The 19,441-nt window shown below is 42.8% G+C and overlaps 1 protein-coding gene across 1 annotated transcript in view; it reads right to left on the reverse strand.

The window, feature by feature from the left end:
* Nucleotides 1–18,353, reverse strand: part of LOC130294324 (carcinoembryonic antigen-related cell adhesion molecule 1-like) — a 59,619-nt gene extending 41,266 nt beyond the window's left edge. Inside the window, exons 1-5 of the mRNA XM_056543943.1 lie at nucleotides 18,172–18,353; nucleotides 17,571–17,720; nucleotides 13,095–13,358; nucleotides 6,222–6,497; nucleotides 1,437–1,730 (exon numbers count right to left, since the gene is read on the reverse strand). Of these exons, the coding sequence (XP_056399918.1) occupies nucleotides 1,437–1,730; nucleotides 6,222–6,497; nucleotides 13,095–13,358; nucleotides 17,571–17,720; nucleotides 18,172–18,241 (1,054 nt within the window). The 5' untranslated portion in view covers nucleotides 18,242–18,353. The remainder of the gene's footprint in view (nucleotides 1–1,436; nucleotides 1,731–6,221; nucleotides 6,498–13,094; nucleotides 13,359–17,570; nucleotides 17,721–18,171) is intronic.
* Between the last annotated feature and the right edge of the window lie 1,088 nt (nucleotides 18,354–19,441).

The following is a 19,441-nucleotide window of genomic DNA, read 5'->3' on the forward strand; positions in this document are numbered from 1 at the left end:
GAAACGATCTGATTGGTTGCTATGGGCAACTCAGCAACTTTAGGCCTCTGAAAAACTGAAAGAAGCTATCTGATTGGTTGCTATGGGCAACTCAGCAACTTTAGGCCTCTGAAAAACTGAAAGAAGCTATCTGATTGGTTGCTATGGGCAACGCAGCAACTTTAGGCCTCTGAAAAACTGAAAGAAGCGATCTGATTGGTTGCTATGGGCAACTCAGCAACTTTAGGCCTCTGCAAAACTGAAAGAAGCGATCTGATTGGTTGCTATGGGCAACTCAGCAACTTTAGGCCTCTGAAAAACTGAAAGAAGCGATCTGATTGGTTGCTATGGGCAAGTCAGCAACTTTAGGCCTCTGCAAAACTGAAAGAAGCGATCTGATTGGTTGCTATGGGCAACGCAGCAACGTTTCCTCTGTACAGATTGTGATAAATCCCCCCTATATATATATATATATATATATATATATATATATAGAGAGAGAGCAGTAGCAACACATGTGGTGTGTTTTGTAGAAATAATAATACAGTGGGGAATTAATAAATAAAATATGTATGGGTTTATTCCCATTACGACTTGTGCCTCCATGGTCTGAATACGTTGCCATAAGCTCAAAATCGGCTGCCAACGTATCAGTGAATGAAGTGGACTCCATTTAATCCAATGACACTGCAAAGCATAATGCACTGAAAATCGTCTATAAAGTATATCATTTGATATTTTCCTCAAAACTAAAATCACTTAAAGGGGTAACTCCAATGGAAAACGTTTTTTTTTTTTAAATCAACTGGTGCCAGAAAGTTATACAGATTTGTAAATTACTTCTATTAAAAAATCTTAAACCTTCCAGTACTTATCAGCTGCTGTACACTACAGAGAAAGTTGTGTAGTTCTTTTCAGTCTGACCACAGTGCTCTCTGCTGACACCTCTGTCTGTGTCAGGAACTGTCCAGAGCAGGAGAGGTTTTCTATGGGGATTTGCTCCTACTCTGGACAGTTCCTGAGACAGGATGGATGAACAAGAAAAAAAACGGTGCTAGTAGCGCAATCCACCTCAGAAGCTGTTTCGAGTAGGTATACTTCTTTATTAAGCCGTGCAACAACGCGTTTCGAGGCCACAATGCCTCTTCATCAGGAAGAATGGCTTACAGTTCCTGAGACAGACAGAGGTGTCAGCAGAGAGCACTGTTGTCAAACAGAAAAGAACAACTCAACTTCAGCAGCTGATAAGTACTGGTAGGATTAAGATTTTTTAATAGAAGTAATTTACAAATCTGTTTAACTTTCTGGAGCCAGTTGATATGAGAAAAAAACATTTTCCACTTGCATTCCCCCTTTAATATCCCCAAACTTCGCAAACCCCCCTCCAATCTATCTTATCCTCTACTTTCCAATATGGTGCTTCTGACATATTGTCTATACCATAGGAAAGAGCTCACAGTTGATGTTGAGGCTGATTTCATTGCTGGCCTTGGTATCCTCCAAGTTGGATGCTGTACAAGTGAAGGGTCCTATGTCATTTTTGGAGACAGGGCTGATGGTTAAAATAGATTTTGGAGGATAATTAATCTTAGTGATGTTATATGGAGCGTCCGAGGACACTGGATTCCCATTCATGCTCCAGCTGAAAGAGATGGCTGAACCCTGAGCTGTGCAATAGAGAGACACCGAGTCCTGTCCTGCCCAGAGATCTCCTGATGAGTTACTGGTCAGTGTCACTGCCGAGACTGGAGCTGTGAACAAGAACAATAAGTATTAGTGGACAAAAAATAATCAGTATCTCCTTGATAAATGACATGTTAGTTACAATGTTATTGTTTAAAGGGGTACTCCGCTGCTCAGGGTTTGGAACAAACAGTTCCGAACGCTGGAGCTGGCGCCGGGAGCTCTTGATGTCATAGCTCCGCCCCCTCATGACTCACACACTGCCCCCTCAATGCAAGTCTATGGGAGCGGGCGTGACGGCCGTCACGCCCCCTCCCATAGACTTGCATTGAGGGGGCGGGACGTGATGCCATGAGGGTCGGGGCTATGACATCAAGAGCTCCAGGCGCCAGCTCCAGTGTTCGGAACAGTTTGTTCCAAACCCTGAGCAGTGGAGTCCCCCATTAAAGGGGTAGTCCAGTGGTGAAAAACTTATCCCCTATCCTAAGGATAGGGGATAAGTTTGAGATTGTGGGGGGTCTGACCACTGGGGCCCCCTGTGATCTCTCTGTACGGGGGCCAGGCTCTCTCAGGCCAGATAGCGGGTGTCGACCTCCGTACGAAGCGGCGGCCGACACACCCCCTTAATACATCTCAATGGCAGAGCCGGAGATTGCCGAAGGCAGCGCTTCGGCTCTGCCATAGAGTTGTATTGAGGGGGCGTGTCGGCCGCCGCTTCGTGCGGAGGTCGACACGCCCCCTTTCCGCGGGCTGTCGGGGCTCCATACAGGAGATCGCGGGGGGCCCCAGTGGTCAGACCCCCCTGCGATCTGCAACTTATCCCCTATCCTTAGGATAGGGGATAAGTTGTTCACCACTGGGTTCACCACTGGACTACTCCTTTAAGGTCAGTGAAGTCAGTACACAAAAAGGCTGAAATTGTCATGTAACTTTACTAGACTTCACTTTCATGATAATGCTCTAAATGAAATAGGTATTGCAGTGACGATATGTATCTAATATCCTACAGATGAGATCGTTTCTGGTCCCTACTGTGGACTGAAACCTGTCAGGATTTCCACCGCCTGACCCCTGTGTTCTTAAATGGACACTGTCATTAAAACTAATTTTTGCTATTGCACTCCTTATGGTAAATAAAAAAATCTTTCCAATGTACTTTGTTTAAATTAAAAAAAAAAAGTTTTCTAAAGTTTTATTTTTGTTTAAAAAATCTGCCACTAGGTGTCTCCCTACTTGTCCAGAGCACATTACCCCCAACCCCCCCCCCCCCCCCCCCCCTCTCTTGCACAGACTGGCCTGGAAGTACAAAATCAGGAAATGCAGTCTGAAGTGCAGCCTTAGCCAATCATAACTCATCGCACATTGAACTGCTCTGGGCTGTGTGTAGCAGAGTGAGGGAGGAAGTTCTCCCCTCTATGGCTTCAGATGATGTCACGTCTGCACTGACTGAGACTGAGCAAAAAATACGGAGCAATATCAAGGTAAAAAACTAATAAATAATAAAAATAAAGGCCAGGGGTGGTTTATCCTGATGGGGCAGTGAACTGGGAGGAATATAGAATTTAACAAGATCATGACAGGTACTCTTTAATGAGATAATCTGCCAACAGAGAAGTATCCGAGTGGATAACTAGCTTGCCCCCTGACAGAGAAGTATCTGTGCATAACTAGCTTGCCCCCTGACTGGTGAGCAGTTAAGGGGTTAAGAAATGTACAGGCAAGGTTTTTTTTAGCCCCCTCCCCCGCCTGTAAAACTTGTGGGTAAATATAGTGGTATGTCCCATGGGTGGGGGGGAAGGAGTGCACCAATCAGGGGCTTAATAGTTTCCCGGGCTTTCAGGGGCCCTCCCCTGGGTATTTATAGCTGTGGTGCCTCCCTCCCCCCCCCCCCCCCCCCCCCCCTCAATCTGCCCAGGACCCGGAGTTTTGCCCTCCCTCCCTCCCTTTTTGTATCTCTGTTTATTGTAAGTCACAGCTTGGCGGTAAGAAGACGGTGAAAGCGGGGTCAACCCGGGGTAGACCTCCACACAGGACAGTGTGGCAGCACCTCTCGGGTTGGCAAGAAGCCAATCGGTGTCTTTGTTACAGTTAAATTGTTATTTATATAAGTAATTTTATAAATAAAGCTGTGGCCGATTCCCACCCACGGAAAAGTTGAATTGTTGTTGTGTCAGTTATTATTTAATTCATTATTGTAATAAGGGGGAGGGGAAGTTATAGCCTGCTAGGAGCTAATTGGGTCTCAACAGTCTGAAATGTTATGAGGGGAATGAGAGTTTATACACCAAAATCCTCATGACAGGTCCGCTTTAATCCAGACTTTTGCTTCAAGGTGAAGAATAAAGGCACAAGGCACAATGCTCAGTGCACTTATCAGTGGAGATCAGGAGACCGGATGGTGCGGCTTCCAATGCTGGATCACCAGGTGTGCAATATTTAGAATAGGCGAACAAACAAAGAGCAGAGGCTTGATTAGAGCTGCCAGTATTCAAATGTTGCAGGAAAGAAAATGTATTGCATACACGCAACGCGTTTCTGGGCTGGAATAGCCCTTTCATCATGCGTCATGATGAAAGGGCTATTCCAGCCCAGAAACGCATTACTTGTACAGAATAGAAGTTCTTACCTGCCATATTTGAATACTGGAGCATGAAACAAGTCTCTGCTCTTTGTTTGTTCTCCTTTTTCTTCTTTTGGTGTCCATAATATTCTCAACCCCAAATATCAAAGGCCATCATTACACTACTGGCCCCACTTCCTTTATCAATCTTTCACGTTTTGACAGAACCGCAGAAAATACAACCAAATGGATAACTAGATCTTTGTTTTCATAAGAAACATCAATATTTTTGAATATTTCTTCTAGGTCGCTTATATTTCTGGATGTTGGCCTGTGTTATAGTTTCTGCTCGGCTGCTTGTGGTTAATGACTAATCCTGATAGGCAAATGATGCCGTCATTGTTGCATCTTGTATTGTTGTAGTCCAGTCCTTTCAGTTTTTTTTCCATAAGAGTTAGGCTATTGGCAAGTTATTGTCCATAGAATTCTTGGGGAAGCCAAACACATTAGATCGAAGTAGGTTGTTGGTTGAACAAATGATTATTGAGTGTTTCTGTGACCCTGCCATACATATTTAGTCCAGACTTGTCATTTAGACTGGCCATTCATAATCAGTACTCCAAGTACTCCAAGCAGGCACTGGGAGACTTCTGATTCAACATAAACACAGTTTTACTACCCACAATGCAACGCGTTTCACGGTAACACATCACTTCCTCAGAAATGCGGAGGAAGCGGTGTGTTACCGCGAAATGCATTGCATTGTGGGTAATAAACCTATCAATTTTGGTCCAATGTGTATGGGCATGTTTGGTTATGTTTTCTTCCGGCCTTCTTTACAACACAAGCAGTGTAAACTAGAGCCCTGCATCGGGATTGAGGTCCCACAGGATTCACTAAAAAAAGACTTGTGGGAAGGGGCAATAACAGGGTTGTTGGGGGTGGTAGCGAGCGGTCCCAGAACATACGAAAGCCCCACTCAGTCCTGCAAAACCTCTGAAATGCCACAGGGGGCTGATGAAATGGCACAAGAGGGTGATAACATGGTATGGAGGGGCAAATGAAATGGCAAGGGGGGGGGGGGAGTAATATTTCTAAAAGCCGTGACGAAATGTTTGTGGGAGCGGGTGGGATTGTACACACGTTTCGGGAATGGGCAGGAGCCGGATTTAAAAATTGTCCGACGCAGGCTCTAGTGTAAACCTTTCAGATAAATGCAACCTTTTATAACACATTTTATGGTGTTCTAGAACTATTCTGATGTATAGATTTTCAAAGAAAAACCAAAATTAATAGAGCAATTCTGCATTTTGGTAGAGTTAATATATATTTGAAATAGCAAATCACATTTAAAGAGTAAAGAGTACCTGTCATGATCTTGTTAAATGTTATAATCCTCTCAGTTCACTGCCCCCATCATGATAAACCACCCCCTGCCTTTATTTTTATTATTTTTTAGTTTTCTACCTTGATATTGCTCTGCATTTTCTGCTCAGTCTCAGTCAGATTCACAGACTGGGAAGGGGCGTTCCCCAGCAGGTATGACATCATCTGAAGCCATACAGGGGAGAACTTCCTCCTCACTCTGCTACACACAGCCCAGAGTAGTTCAGTGTGAGATGAGCTATGATTGGTAAGGCTGCACACACACCCCTCAGCACTCCAGACTGCATTTCCTGATTTTGGACTTCTGCCAGGCCAGGAGGAGTCCAAAGTCTGTGCAAGAGTTGGAGGAAATGTGTTCTGGACAAGTAGGGAGACACCTAGTGGCAGCTTTTTTAAACACAAATAAAACATATAAAAGATTAGAAAGATTTTTTATTTACCATAAGGAGTGCAATAGCAAAATTAGTTTTAATAACAGTGCCCATTTAACTAATTCATATATTTAGGAATAATATTATGTAATACAATATAATTGTAGCCAATAAACTAAACTGAATTTGTGGTATCATAAGAAAAAAAAATGAATTTTAAAGATCATAGAGCGTATACTTACATAAAACTGTGAGATTCAAAACATTGCTGGTGTTTTTGCTCATAGGGTTCTGGATAGTGCAGATGTAGGATCCACTGTCCTTCTCAGTTATTGGTGTGAAGTATAAGGATGATCCCCTGCAGATCACATTGGGCTCAGAGCAGATAGGAGTCTGATCACGGTAGAAAGTGTAAGAAGTCACATTATGATTGTGTTCTGCATTACACTGGAGGGTCACATTGGTGCCATTGCCAAACTTTGTTTGGTTAGATCTGAGAAATGGAACACTAAGATCACCTTAAACAAAAGATATATAAATGGGATTGATAAACATTGGGTCAATGGTAGGACAAGATTATACAGTAGTAGTTATCATATTAGTGTAACCTATTAGGTCACATGGACATCATAAAGAGGCTCATCCCTTACTACCCCAAACTGTGAGACCAAGCCCCAAACTGTGAGACCAAGCTTAGATCTCCTGCACAGAGCTACTTCTCTAAACATATCATTGATTAACTAACAAAGTAAGAGACGAAATGATAGCCGGCACTCACCAGTCTTCTTATATTCTTCTTTATTATACTCACATATAGGGTGGGTAGGGAACAGACGTGATGGGGTTACATAGGCAACAAAGCTCCGTTTCGTGCAGCAGGTGCACTTCGTCCGGCCACCCATGGTGGCCGGACGAAGTGCACCTGCTGCACGAAGCGGAGCTTTGTTGCCTATGTAACCCCATCACGTCTGTTCCCTACCCACCCTATATGTGAGTATAATAAAGAAGAATAAGAAGACTGGTGAGTGCCGGCTATCATTTCGTCTCTTACTTTGTTGGATATACATGAACGCTTTTTACTAGCCAGAGCACCACTGTCACCACAGCACTATCAGTGCGAGCGTTGCCCAGAGAGGACTGCGCTAATTTTCCGCACACACAGTGCCGTGTTTATATCTATTATATGATATCATTGAATATACCTATAGTCGCACTATATTTGGCTATAGGGGGGTCATTATGACACACATTTAGCTTAATACAGAGGTGCCTGGCTCCTCCCTCTGTCACTAGAGGTCTGGAGCCTGTCTTCCTCCGCACTCTGGCACGCGATAATGTCATCATCCCATGCCTGCAGAGAGGAGAAAGACAGGAAAGTAGCTGCACCACGGGAGCCTGTAAAGATGGAAACTACTTACAAGGGGAAAACTACCTATATACAGAGAGGAACAACCTACAGGAAGGGGGGAACTATCTCTATATGGTGGAGACCTTTACACAGGTACAGGGGGGACTACTCATATGGTGGGGACCTATATAAAGGTGGAAACTACCTGCAGGGGGAAAACTACCTATATACAGAGAGGAACTACCTACAGGAAGGGGGGGAACTATCTATATGGTGAAGACCTATACACAGGTACGGGGGAACTACTCATATGGTGGAGACCTATATGAAGGGGTAAGCTATCAATATGGAGGGGACCTATACACGGGGGGAGGGGGGGAACTACCTTGAGGAGAAACTACTCATATGATGGGGACCTATATACACATGGGAACTACCTATGAGGGCAGGAGGGGGAGAAACTACATATATAGGAAACTAAATATAGGGGGGACTACCTACATGGGGGAAAAACTACCTATATGGTGGGGACCTATATACAGATGGATGGAAAGTACCTACAGGGGGGAGAAGCTAGCTATAGGGGGACCTATATACAGATGGGAACTAACTTCGGGAGAGGGGAGTATATATGGTGGGGACCTATATACAGGGGAACTACCTACAAAGGGGATAAACTACCTATATGAAGGGGACCTATATACCGGGGGAAATACCTATATGGTGGAGACCTATATACAGGGGAACTACCTACCTGGGGGGGGGCTACCTTTATGGTGGAGACCTATACACAGGGGGAACTAGCTACAGGGAGGGGGGCTACCTATATGGTGGGGGCTTATATACAGGTGGGAACTACCTACAGATGGGGAGAAACTACCTATATGAAGGGGACCTCTATACAGGTGGGAACTACCTACAGGTACTACTCAATGCAGTTGGCTGCATACACCTTTGCTACAGCTGTATTTTTGAATGGTATGGGGATCAGGAGCTACATGGTATATACTTTTGGTTGGTGATATTTAAACCTATGGACCACAAGTCCTTCATTTCACTGTGAACAACACTGTAAACCAGGCCCTAATCCTCTCTCACCTCAACCCCTGTAACCCATTGTTAGTTGGTATCATGTGATCAGAACCGCTTCCTCTTCAGTTCCTCATAAAGGCCGCAGCAAGGTAATTCTTACTTAGTCTTAATCTGCTGGTTATACTAATTCTTTGTGCTACTTTACATGGTTTCATATTCATTCTGCAATAAAATTCAAAACTCTGTTATTCATCGACCAAGCTTTTATGATCTCACAATTTAACTCCCTCCATCTCTCCATTGTAAGAGGCATCTGGCACTACTTACTATACCTCCCTGAGGCATCAAGGGTTAATCGTGATCCCCAGAGTATAATCTAATGTGATTAACCATGTCAAGACTTCTGAACTGCGTAGAAACACTGAGTGTTATGGATTTACCAAAAAACCTATTTATAAGAGCAGTCTAAGTAACACATTTGGGGGCATATGTGTTCATAAAGGGGCCCAACCTCATCTGTCACTGGGGACATGACGTCACGCCACGCCCCCTCTATGCATGTCTATGGGAGGGGGCGTGACGCATAGAATGTGGGTGCTGCAGGGAGATCGCAGGGGGTCCCAGCAGCGGGCCCCCCCGCGATCAAGACATCTTATCCCCTATCCTTTGGATAGGGGATAAGATGTTTTTGCCCGGAATACCCCATTAAGAGTACAATTCAAATTTTATTGAACAAACCTCCTAATTAACAGAATTTTTTTTTAAACATAATTAACGTACAACGCACTGATGCCAATTATTGCACACAGTAAGTTTCAAAACACTTTATAGGTTGTAAAGAACTGAAAAGCGTTATTTGTTGTGTTTGCAGCATATTTACTGAAATCAAAAGCTATTTCAATCACATTTTTAACATTTTAACTTTTTAAACATTTTAACAGATCACGTTAAATTTTAACATAGGACCCCTTATTTGATAGCAGCTTCACATTTCTTGCATCTATTGAACTTGTGAGTTTTTGGACATTTGCTGGTTGATTTTGTTTGTAAGATGTGAGAATAGCCTCCCAGAGCTGCTGTTTGGGTGTAAACTGCCTCCCACCCTCATAGATTTTTTGCTTGAACATGCTCCAAAGGTTCTCAATAGGATTGAGGTCTGGGGAGGATGGAGGCCACACCATGACTTTTTCTCCATTTATACCCATGGCAGCAATTGATGCAGAGGTTTTTTTTTGCAGCATGAGATGGTGCATTGTCATGCATGAAGATGATTTTATTACAGAAAGCCTAGTTCTTCCTTCTGTACCAAGGAAGAAAGTGGTCAGTCAGAAACTCCACATACTTTGCAGAGGTCATCTTTACACCTTCAGGGACCCTAAAGGGGCGGACCAGCTCTCTTTCCATAATTCCAGCCCAAAACATGACTCTACCACTGCCTTGCTGATGTCGCACCCTTGATGGAATAGGGTGGCCATCCACCAACCATCCACTACTCTATCCATCTGAACCATCCAGCGTTGCACGGCACTCATCAGTGAACATTTTTTTGCCCAATGCAGCCGTTACTGCTTGTGAGCATTAGTTAGTAGTGGCCGAATAGAAGGTTTATGCACAGTTGCAAGACTCTGGAGGACTCTACACCTTGATGTCCGTGGGACACCAGAGGCACCAGCAGCTTCAAATATCTGTTTGCTGCTATGCAATGGTATTTTAGCAGCTGCTCTCTTGATCCAATGTATGGATCTGGCAGAAATCTTCCTCAATGTGCCTTCATCTGCACAAATCTGTCTGTGTTCTGAATCAGCCACAAATCTCTTAATAGTGCAGTGATGACGCTTAAGTTTTTGTGAAATATCTTATGCTTTCATACCTCGTCCAAGGCTTTGAACTATTTCACTCTTTTCGGCAGCAGAAAAGGTGAAAATGGTGTTCTGCTTAATAATGTGGAACACCCACCTTTAGTAGTTTTTCCTTAAATTGGGCTCACATGGCAATCCAATTATCATAGGTGTCCGAGATTGTTTTCAGTGATCAAAAGAGCCTGAGACACAATGCCATCCATGAGTTAAACTGAAAAACTAAATATTTAATCTTTGTGACACTTAAATAGAATTTTCATAATCATTTGGGACCGGGTGTACTTCCCGAATGGGAAGTGGCTGGTAAGCTGAACAATATGAGCATTCTCTATCTTATACTCACTCCCTTGCGTTAACCAAACACATTAGATTTCACGCAAATTTCAGGATGTTTGACAGCAAATACTGGGGAGAGAAGGATCAGGTAGTGAGATTTAAAAAAGCCACCAGAGGTTTCTGAATGCTGTACTTAAATCAACCAAAAAAAATGTTGAAGGAGGGGGGGGGGGGGGGGGGGGGAGTGCCATAAAACGTAACCTTTAATTAGTTATTAACAAAAGCAACACCAATTCAAAGTAATCATGCTATTAAAAAAAACAGCACCAAAATCAAAAATAAGGATCTAAGAACTTCAAAAGGTCCGCAGTTACCACAGGTCATTTGTGGATTTATCATTAACTGCTAACACCTAAGTCTTTTTGGTTTCCGGTGATGGACCGGAATGAGAGCGTTGTGCAGCCATCAATGACAGACGGCTCCCCGCCACTGCGGGTTAACACTCCGACCAAGGTCCAACACGGGAAACCAGCAGCGGGACCGTATTCCTGGAATAGAGTTGGGACTATACATCGCAGCTGGATATATCGGGGTCCCTTCTGCTGCAAAGGCACACCTATATAAGTGGAGCACTATGTATCGGGTGCCCCTTATTGATCCAAGTTTATGAGTACTCTTATAATGAACCACAGTTTGGCTAAGCTTAATATTGAGGCTGTCTAGCAGCTTTCTCTTCTCCCCTGATGACGCCATAGTATCATGGTAGAAATGCGTTGGGAGTTCTGGTTACATACAGTAGCTGAGTAATTGATACAAAACTACTTCATTGTGGTATCAATAGGAAAAGACTTAGGTGTTAGCAGTTAATGATAAATCCACAAATGACCTGTGGTGACTGCGGACCTTTTGAAGTTCTTAGATCCTTATTTTTGGTGCTGGTTTATTATAGTACGATTACTTTGAATTGGTGTTGTACATATTTATGCTGGGAGTTTCTAGCCCCTTGGAGGCTTTGAAATATATGAACATTTCTGGTTTCTGAATGCTGCTAAGGATCAGTTTACATGGGCAGAAAATTGCCCGTTGCGAGCATCCATTAATTATACAGCCGCTGGGTATTGGGGGAATGTACACTGGAAAATTTCGAGGTGGGGAATTGGTTGCCATTGTTCATAGCTTACGATCGTTCATGTGGACATTCATTTCGATGATTGTTGGTAGCACATTCCCCGTTTACATGGAGAGAGGTACTGCCGACAAAGCGATGGACACCCGATAAATGAGCGTTTGTACTGGACAATGATCAGAAACCAAAATTCTCATGAATGTTCTTTTAGCCGATATTTGAATAGGAAAAATGCTCCGAAGGCCCCATTTCCTACGGGTAGGGGATAAGTGTCGACCTCTGGGACCACCCCCCGCGATCTCCAACATGACGCCCAGGCTCTTCGCATGAATGGGGCGTGTCGACTACCGTACAAAGCTGCGGCTTACACCCCCATCACCAAATTCCGGCTCTGCCATAGAGCTACATGAAGGGGGAGTGTCAGCAGCTCCTTGAGGTGGTTGACAAACCCCATTCATGCAGAGAGCCGGAGTGCCCTGTGGGAGATCACGTTGGTCCCAGAGGTAAGACTGCCCCGCAATCTGACACTTATCCCCTATCCTTATCCCCTATCCTTGTTACATCCCAGAGTTCTCCTTTAAAGGGGTTCTCCACTGGTAATTTTTTTTTTTTTAAGTCAACTAGTGCCAGTAAGTTAAACAGATTTGTAAATTACTTCTATTTAAAAATCTTAATCCTTCCAATACTTATCAACTGTTGAATACTACAGAGGAAGTTCTTTTCTTTTTGAATTTCCTTTCTGCCTGATCACAGTGCTCTCTGCTGACACCTCTGTTCATGTCAGGAACTGTCCAGAGTAGGAGCAGATCCCCATAGCAAACCTATCCTGCTCTGGACAGTTCCTGATATGGACAGAGGTGTCAGCAGAGAGCACTGTGGTCAGACAGAAAGGAAATTCAAAAAGAAAATAACTTCCTCTCTAGTATACAGCAGCTGACAAGTACTGGAAGGATTAAGATTTTTAAATAGAAGTAATTTACAAATCTGTTTAACTTTCTGGCACCAGTTGATTTAAAATAAAATGTTTTCCAGTGGAGTACCCCTTTAATCTTATCTCAAACCACATCTGGAGGAACAGCTGTCGATCAAATTCTAGCTAGCTGTACATCAGCAGTCTCCAAACTGTGGCCCTCCAGCTGTTGCAAAACGACAACTCCCAGCAAGCCCGGACAGCCGTTGGCTGTCCGGGCATGCTGGGAGTTGTCGTTTTGCAAAAGCTGGAGGGGCACAGTTTGGAGACCACTGCTTTAGATAATTAGTTCTGTAATGGTAATGAATCACCTGGCCTATGTTTATGGGCCTTATGTGACAGTAGAAATTTTAAAGAAGACGCCCGGCGTTGCCCCAGTTTAAAATTCTGCAATAAGATTCCCAATCCATAAACAAGAGTGGCGCCATTTTCTTAAAATAGCACTAACCATCCAGTCTAACCAGGTATGACCCCCTTTAAATTTCTTTTGAGAAGACAACTTACCATAGACTTTGAGGTAATAGCTTTCAATTATCGTGACATCCTGACCATCTACAGGTAAGGTCATGATATACTCCCCCTCGTGATTGTATGTGATATTGTATAGTATCAGGGATCCATTTGGGTATTTTTCATACTTTTCGGACTGTAGGTTTGTCTCAAGCTCGTTACCCATATACTTCCATTTTACACGTTCATTGTTTTCATTTGAAACACACACATTAAAATATGCAGATCCCCCCAGAGATCCATTCACCACCGAGTCACCTGGGATAAAACAAATTGACATTTGACAAAGTTCTTTTGGCATGCTTTCTAAACTAATTTTTGTAGGATGCAATGATAGAGAAACATTACTTTAACCCCTTAAAAAATCAGCCCATTTTGGCCTTAAAGGGGTACTCCGGTGGAAAACTTTTTAATTTTTTTTAATTTTTTTTTTTAAATCAACTGGTGCCAGAAAGTTAAACAGATTTGTAAATTATTTCTATTAAAAAAAATCTTAATCCTTCCAGTACTTATCAGCTGCTGAATACTACAGTGGAAATTATTTTCTTTTTGGAAAACAGAGCTCTCTGCTGACATCATGACCACAGTGCTCTCTGCTGCCATCATGACCACAGTGCTCTCTGCTGCCATCATGACCACAGTGCTCTCTGCTGCCATCTCTGTCCATTTTAGGAGCTGACCAGAGCAGCATACGTTTGCTATGGGGATTTCCTCCTACTCTGGACAGTTCTTAAAATGGACAGAGGTGTCAGCAGAGAGCACTGTGCTCATGATGTCAGCAGAGAGCACTGTGCTCATGATGTCAGCAGAGAGCTCTGTGTTCTAAAAAGAAAGGAGTTTCCTGTGTAGTATTCAGCAGCTGATAAGTACTGGAAGGATTAAGATTTTTACAAATCTGTTTAACTTTCTGACACCAGTTGATTTAAAAAAAAAAAAAAAGTTTTCCACCGGAGTACGCTTTATTCCCCGACCTAGTATGAGGGCTCGTTTTTTTTTTGCGAAATCCAGTTGTCCGTTGTAATGCCATCACTCACTTTACCATAAAATGTATGGCGCAACCAAAATAATACTATTTGTGTGGGAAAATTAAAAAGAAAACAGCAATTTTGCTAGTTTTGGAAGGTTTCGTTTTCACGCCGTACAATTTACGGTAAAAATGACATGTGTTCTTTATTCTTTGGGTCAATACGATTAAAATGATACCCATGATAATATACTTTTCTATTAGTGTTGCGCTTAAAAAAATCACTAACTTTTTAACCAAATTAGTGCGTTTAAAATCCCTCTATTTTGAAGACCTATAACTTTTACATTTTTCCATATCAGCGGTGGTATGAGGGCTAATGTTTTGCGCCGTGATCTGTACTTTTTATTGTTACCATATTTGCTTATATAAAACTTTTAATACATTTTTCATCAACTTTTTTGGAATAAAATGTTATAAAAAAAAAAAAGCAGCAATTTTGGCCTTTTTTTTGTTTTTTTTTTTACGCCGTTCACTGTGCGGTATCATTAACATTATATTTTAATAGTTTGGATATTTAAGCATGCAGCAATAGCAAATATGTTTGTACATTTTATTTATTTTTTTTTTACACTTTTTGGGGGTGAAATGGGGAAAATGGGACAATTTACATTTTTTATTGGGGGAGGTTATTTTTTACATTTAATTTTTTATTTTTATTTATTTTTTTACACTTTAATAGTCCCCATAGGGGACTATTTATAGCAATCCTTTGATTGCTAATACTGTTCAGTGCTATGCATAGGGTATAGCACTGATCAGTGTTTTTGGTCATCTTCTGCTCTGGTCTGCTCGATCTCAGACCAGTGCAGAAGACCCGCGGAAGGCAGCGGAGGCAGGTGAGGGGACCTCCGTCTGCCGTTCTGGATGATCAAATCTCTGCAGATGCCATGATCTATATTGATCATGGCATCTGAGGGGTTAATGGCGGACATCCACGCCATCACGGATGTCAGCCATTAACCGACGGGTCCCTGGCTGCTATAAGCAGCCGGGACCTGCCACGCATAACCCGAGCATCGCATGACCCGAGCATGTACGTCCTGGTGCGTTAAATGGGTATTCCAGGAAAAAATCTTTTTTTTTTTATATCAACTGGCTCCAGAAAGTTAAACAGATTTGTAAATTACTTCTATTAAAAAATCTTAATCCTTTCAATAATTATCAGCTGCTGAAGTTGAGTTGCTCATTTCTGTCTGGCAACAGTGCTCTCTGCTGACATCTCTGCTGGCCTCGGGAACTGCACAGAGTAGAAGAGGTTTGCTATGGGGATTTGCTTCTACTCTGGACAGTTTCCCGAGACACAGGTGTCATCACAGAGCACTTGGACAGAAGAGAACAACTCAACTTCATCAGCTCATAAGTACTGAAGGGATTAAGATTTTTAAATAGAAGTAATTTACAAATCTGTTTAACTTTCTGGAGCCAGTTGATATCTATAAAAAAAAGTTTTTTCCTGGATAACCCCTTTAAGTACCACGTCCTGGTTCTTTCCAGTTCTTTCCATTTCCGGAACTGTCCAGAGCAGGAACAAATCCCCATAGCAAATATCTTTTGCTCTAGACAGTTCCTGACATGGACAGAGGTGTCAGCAGAGAGCAATGTGGTCATGATGTCAGCAGAGAGCATTGTGGTCAGGCAGAAAGGAAATTTAGAAAGAAAAGAACTTCCTGTGGAGCATACAGCAGCTGATAAGTACTGGAAGGATTAAGATATTTTAAATAGAAGTAATTTACAAATCTGTTTAACCTTCTGGCACCAGTTGATTAAAAAAAATGGTGAGATTGGGAGTGACAGCTGTTGGATAAATGTGTATATTTACCTTATAGTGTTGCTATTACTTAAAAAGACTTTTGACATGTCAAAACTTTTGATCAGTTGGGGTCTGGGTGTTCAGACCCCTACCGATCACTAGATAGATATAGCCAGGAGGAGTGCATCACTCTCCGGCTCTCTGCAAGAGTCAGGGTCTATCTATAGTAACTTTATGCAACAATCAGTGGGGGGTATAAATACCGAGACCCCGACTGATCAAAACCTTTGACATGTCTGTGTGACATATCAAAAGTCTTTTAAAGTGACAGTAATGCTTTAACTCATGAAGCCTTACTATGCAGATATTTTACGTCACTAACATTTGTAACGTTTGTTTAAAGGGGTACTCCACTGGAAACATTTTTTTTTAAATCAACTGGTGGCAGAAAGTTAAACAGATTTGCAAGTTTCTTCTAATTAAAAAATATTATCCGTCCAGTACTTATCAGCTGCTGTATGCTCCACAGAAGTTCTTTTCTTTTTGAATTTCCTTTTTGTCTGACCACAGAACTCTCTGCTGACACCTCTGTCCGTGTCAGGAAATGTCCAGAGTAAGAGCAAATCCCCATAGCAAACCTATCCTGCTCTGGACAGTTCCTGACATGGACAGAGGTGTCAGCAGAGAGCACTGTGGTCAGACAAAAAGGAAATTCATAAAGAAAAGAACTTCCTGTGGAGCATAAAGAAGCTGATAAGTACTGGAAGGATTAAGATTTTAAAATAGAAGTAATTTACAAATCTGTTTAACATTCATTTAAAAAAAAAAAAGTTTTCCAGTAGAGAACCCCTTTAAACCATGTTGGGAACCATTAGTATACACATAAACATGACACAGGTCTGCAAATGTACAACTACAAGAATTCATAAAAGGCCCATGCATAAGTCATTGCACCCTGCCACAATACACAAAGAATCTTTAAAGGGGTACTCCGGTCGAAAACATTTTTATTTTTATTTTTTAAATCAACTGGTGGCAGAAAGTTAAACAGATTTGTAAATGACTTCTAAAAAAAAAAAAATCTTAATCCTTCCAGTACGTTTTAGCAGCTGTATGCTACAGAGGAATTTTTTCTTTTTCTTTTTGAATTTCTTTTTGGTCTTGTCCACAGTGCTCTCTGCTGACACCTGATGCCCGTATCCGGAACCGTCCAGAGCAGGAGAAAATCCCTAAAGCAAACCTATGCTGCGCTGGACAGTTCCTAACACGGACAGAGGTGTCAGCAGAGAGCACTGTGGACAAGACAAAAAAAGAAATTAAAAAAAAAAAAAAAAGAATTTCCTCTGTAGCATACAGCTGCTAAAAAGTACTGGAAGGGTAAAGATCTTTTTAATAGAAGTCATTTACAAATCTGTTTAACTTTCTGACACCAGTTCATCTATTAAAAAAAAAATAAAAAATAAAGTTTTCCACCGGAGTACCCCTTTAATGCAGTACATGCCATGCAGGGGACAGGTCCTACTTACATATTTGAAGGTAATAAAATAAAGGCCGAATGGTGAATGTAGCCGTGTTCTCTACAAATGCTACATAGTTTCCCTCGTCTGTATCTGCGATGATCCCCATTGGAGTCCCAGATCCCCATTGGAAAACAGATTATATTTGGGATTGTATTTAGACTCTTTATACGTACACGGTATATTTCTTGCAATGATAATGATTTCGCTGGAATTTTTCATCGTCCTCATCCACATAATATTAGGACTTGAGACGTTAAGACGGAAATACACATCTCCTCTAAGAGTCCCTTTCACCAGCACAGGATTCTCAGCAGTTACAGCACCTGTAGAGAAAATACACAAAATAATAATAATAATAATAATAATAATAATAATAAATTGACATCAACCTGTCTTAAAGGGGTACTCCGCCCCTAGACATCTTATCCCCCTATCCGAAGCATAGGAGATAAGATGTCTGATCGTGGGGGTCCCGCCGCTGGGGACCCCCGCAATCTCTCCTGCAGCACCCACTTGTCATCAGCTGCACGGAGCGAAGATCGCTCCGTGCAGCTGATGACAAGTGGGTGCTGCAGGAAAGATCGCGGGGGTCCCCAGCGGCGGGACCCCCCGCGATCAGACATCTTATCCCCTATCCTTTGGATAGGGGGATAAGATGTCTAGGGGCGGAGTACCCCTTTAAGGAGTCACAATGTATCCAATATTCTTTTTATACAATTCTAATATAAATTGCACATAGAATACTATACTTTACCTTATGGCCCCGATACTCACCTAAATATATTATAAAGCCGGGTAACAGCCGAATGAAATCCATCGGGATATTATAAGTGTATAGCTCCATATAAACTGCAGGTTATAGTAAATTAGGTCCGATCTGTTGGGTTTATAACTGTGGTTTATTTATTAACTTGACTTTTCCTCTTCATACTCTCCGGTGTCTTCTATTGGTCACACTATTTTAGATATGCATGAAATGTCAACCTGAAAATAAATAAATAAATAAAACAAGAGGTGGAGACAGCCCCTCCCCCCCCACCCTCCCCTTTCATGCCATAGTCTTGCATGTCTGACACAATGAACAAAGACCGAGATTAAGGATCATCCAGGTACCGACAACAGAGAAGTGATTGTGGTGGACGCCGGGTGAATGGCGGGACCACGGGTGTTGCAGTGTGAGTGGTGGGATCTGCTGTTTTTAACCCCGGGGGTTGGATGGTATTAACCCCTATGTGTTCGTGACGCCAGTGTGGTTTTCAGGTTCTGGAACACCACACGCCCGGATTCTCCGCTATACCACCGGCTAGTAGTGAATAAAGAGTCCACAACCAGTTATGGGTCAACGGAGGCTTTACTGAGTAGAAGACAGATGGAATTATCTTCACAGCTAAGGCCAGAATCCCAGAGAGGTGACCAGGACCCAGAGGACCTCGCAGCTTGCTGGACCAATACTTGTAATAAACTTGACTGTGATTAGACTTGACTTGACTATGTGCAGGACTTGACTAGGTTCAGTGACATCAGACATAGACTTGTAGACTTACTGGAGAGTTGTAGCTTTGTAGTAGTGGGGGGCTGGACTAAAGCCCAATTGGTCAAGCTGTGGGTCATAGGTCAAAGCTGGTGCTCTCTGGGAGTACATGTGACAACAGATCATATAACTGTATAACATAACATGTGACAGGATTACTCACAGGTCTTTGGGGGTTACCCATCGATTTAATATCAGTGATCCTTTTGCAATCCATAGTAACCCTATATTTCCTTACCAAACTTAAAGGGGTTGTGCGCTGCCCTGCAGTTCGGAGCTCCGCTCACAGCGTCCGGAAGTTCATTACTTCCGTGTTCGCGGCCGCCGGGCGTGACGTCACGCCCGGCCCCTTCGTGACGTCTCGCCCGCCCCCTCGTGACGTCACGCCCGCCCCCTCTACCAAAGTCAGCGGTCGCGCCCCCTTCCCATAGACTTTCGTTGAGGGGGCGGGCCAGACGTCACAAGGGGGCGGGTGAGACATCACGAAGGGGCCGGGCGTGACGTCATGCCCGG

The sequence above is a fragment of the Hyla sarda genome, chromosome 10 (assembly GCF_029499605.1).
Source record: "Hyla sarda isolate aHylSar1 chromosome 10, aHylSar1.hap1, whole genome shotgun sequence".
Taxonomy (NCBI): domain Eukaryota; kingdom Metazoa; phylum Chordata; class Amphibia; order Anura; family Hylidae; genus Hyla; species Hyla sarda.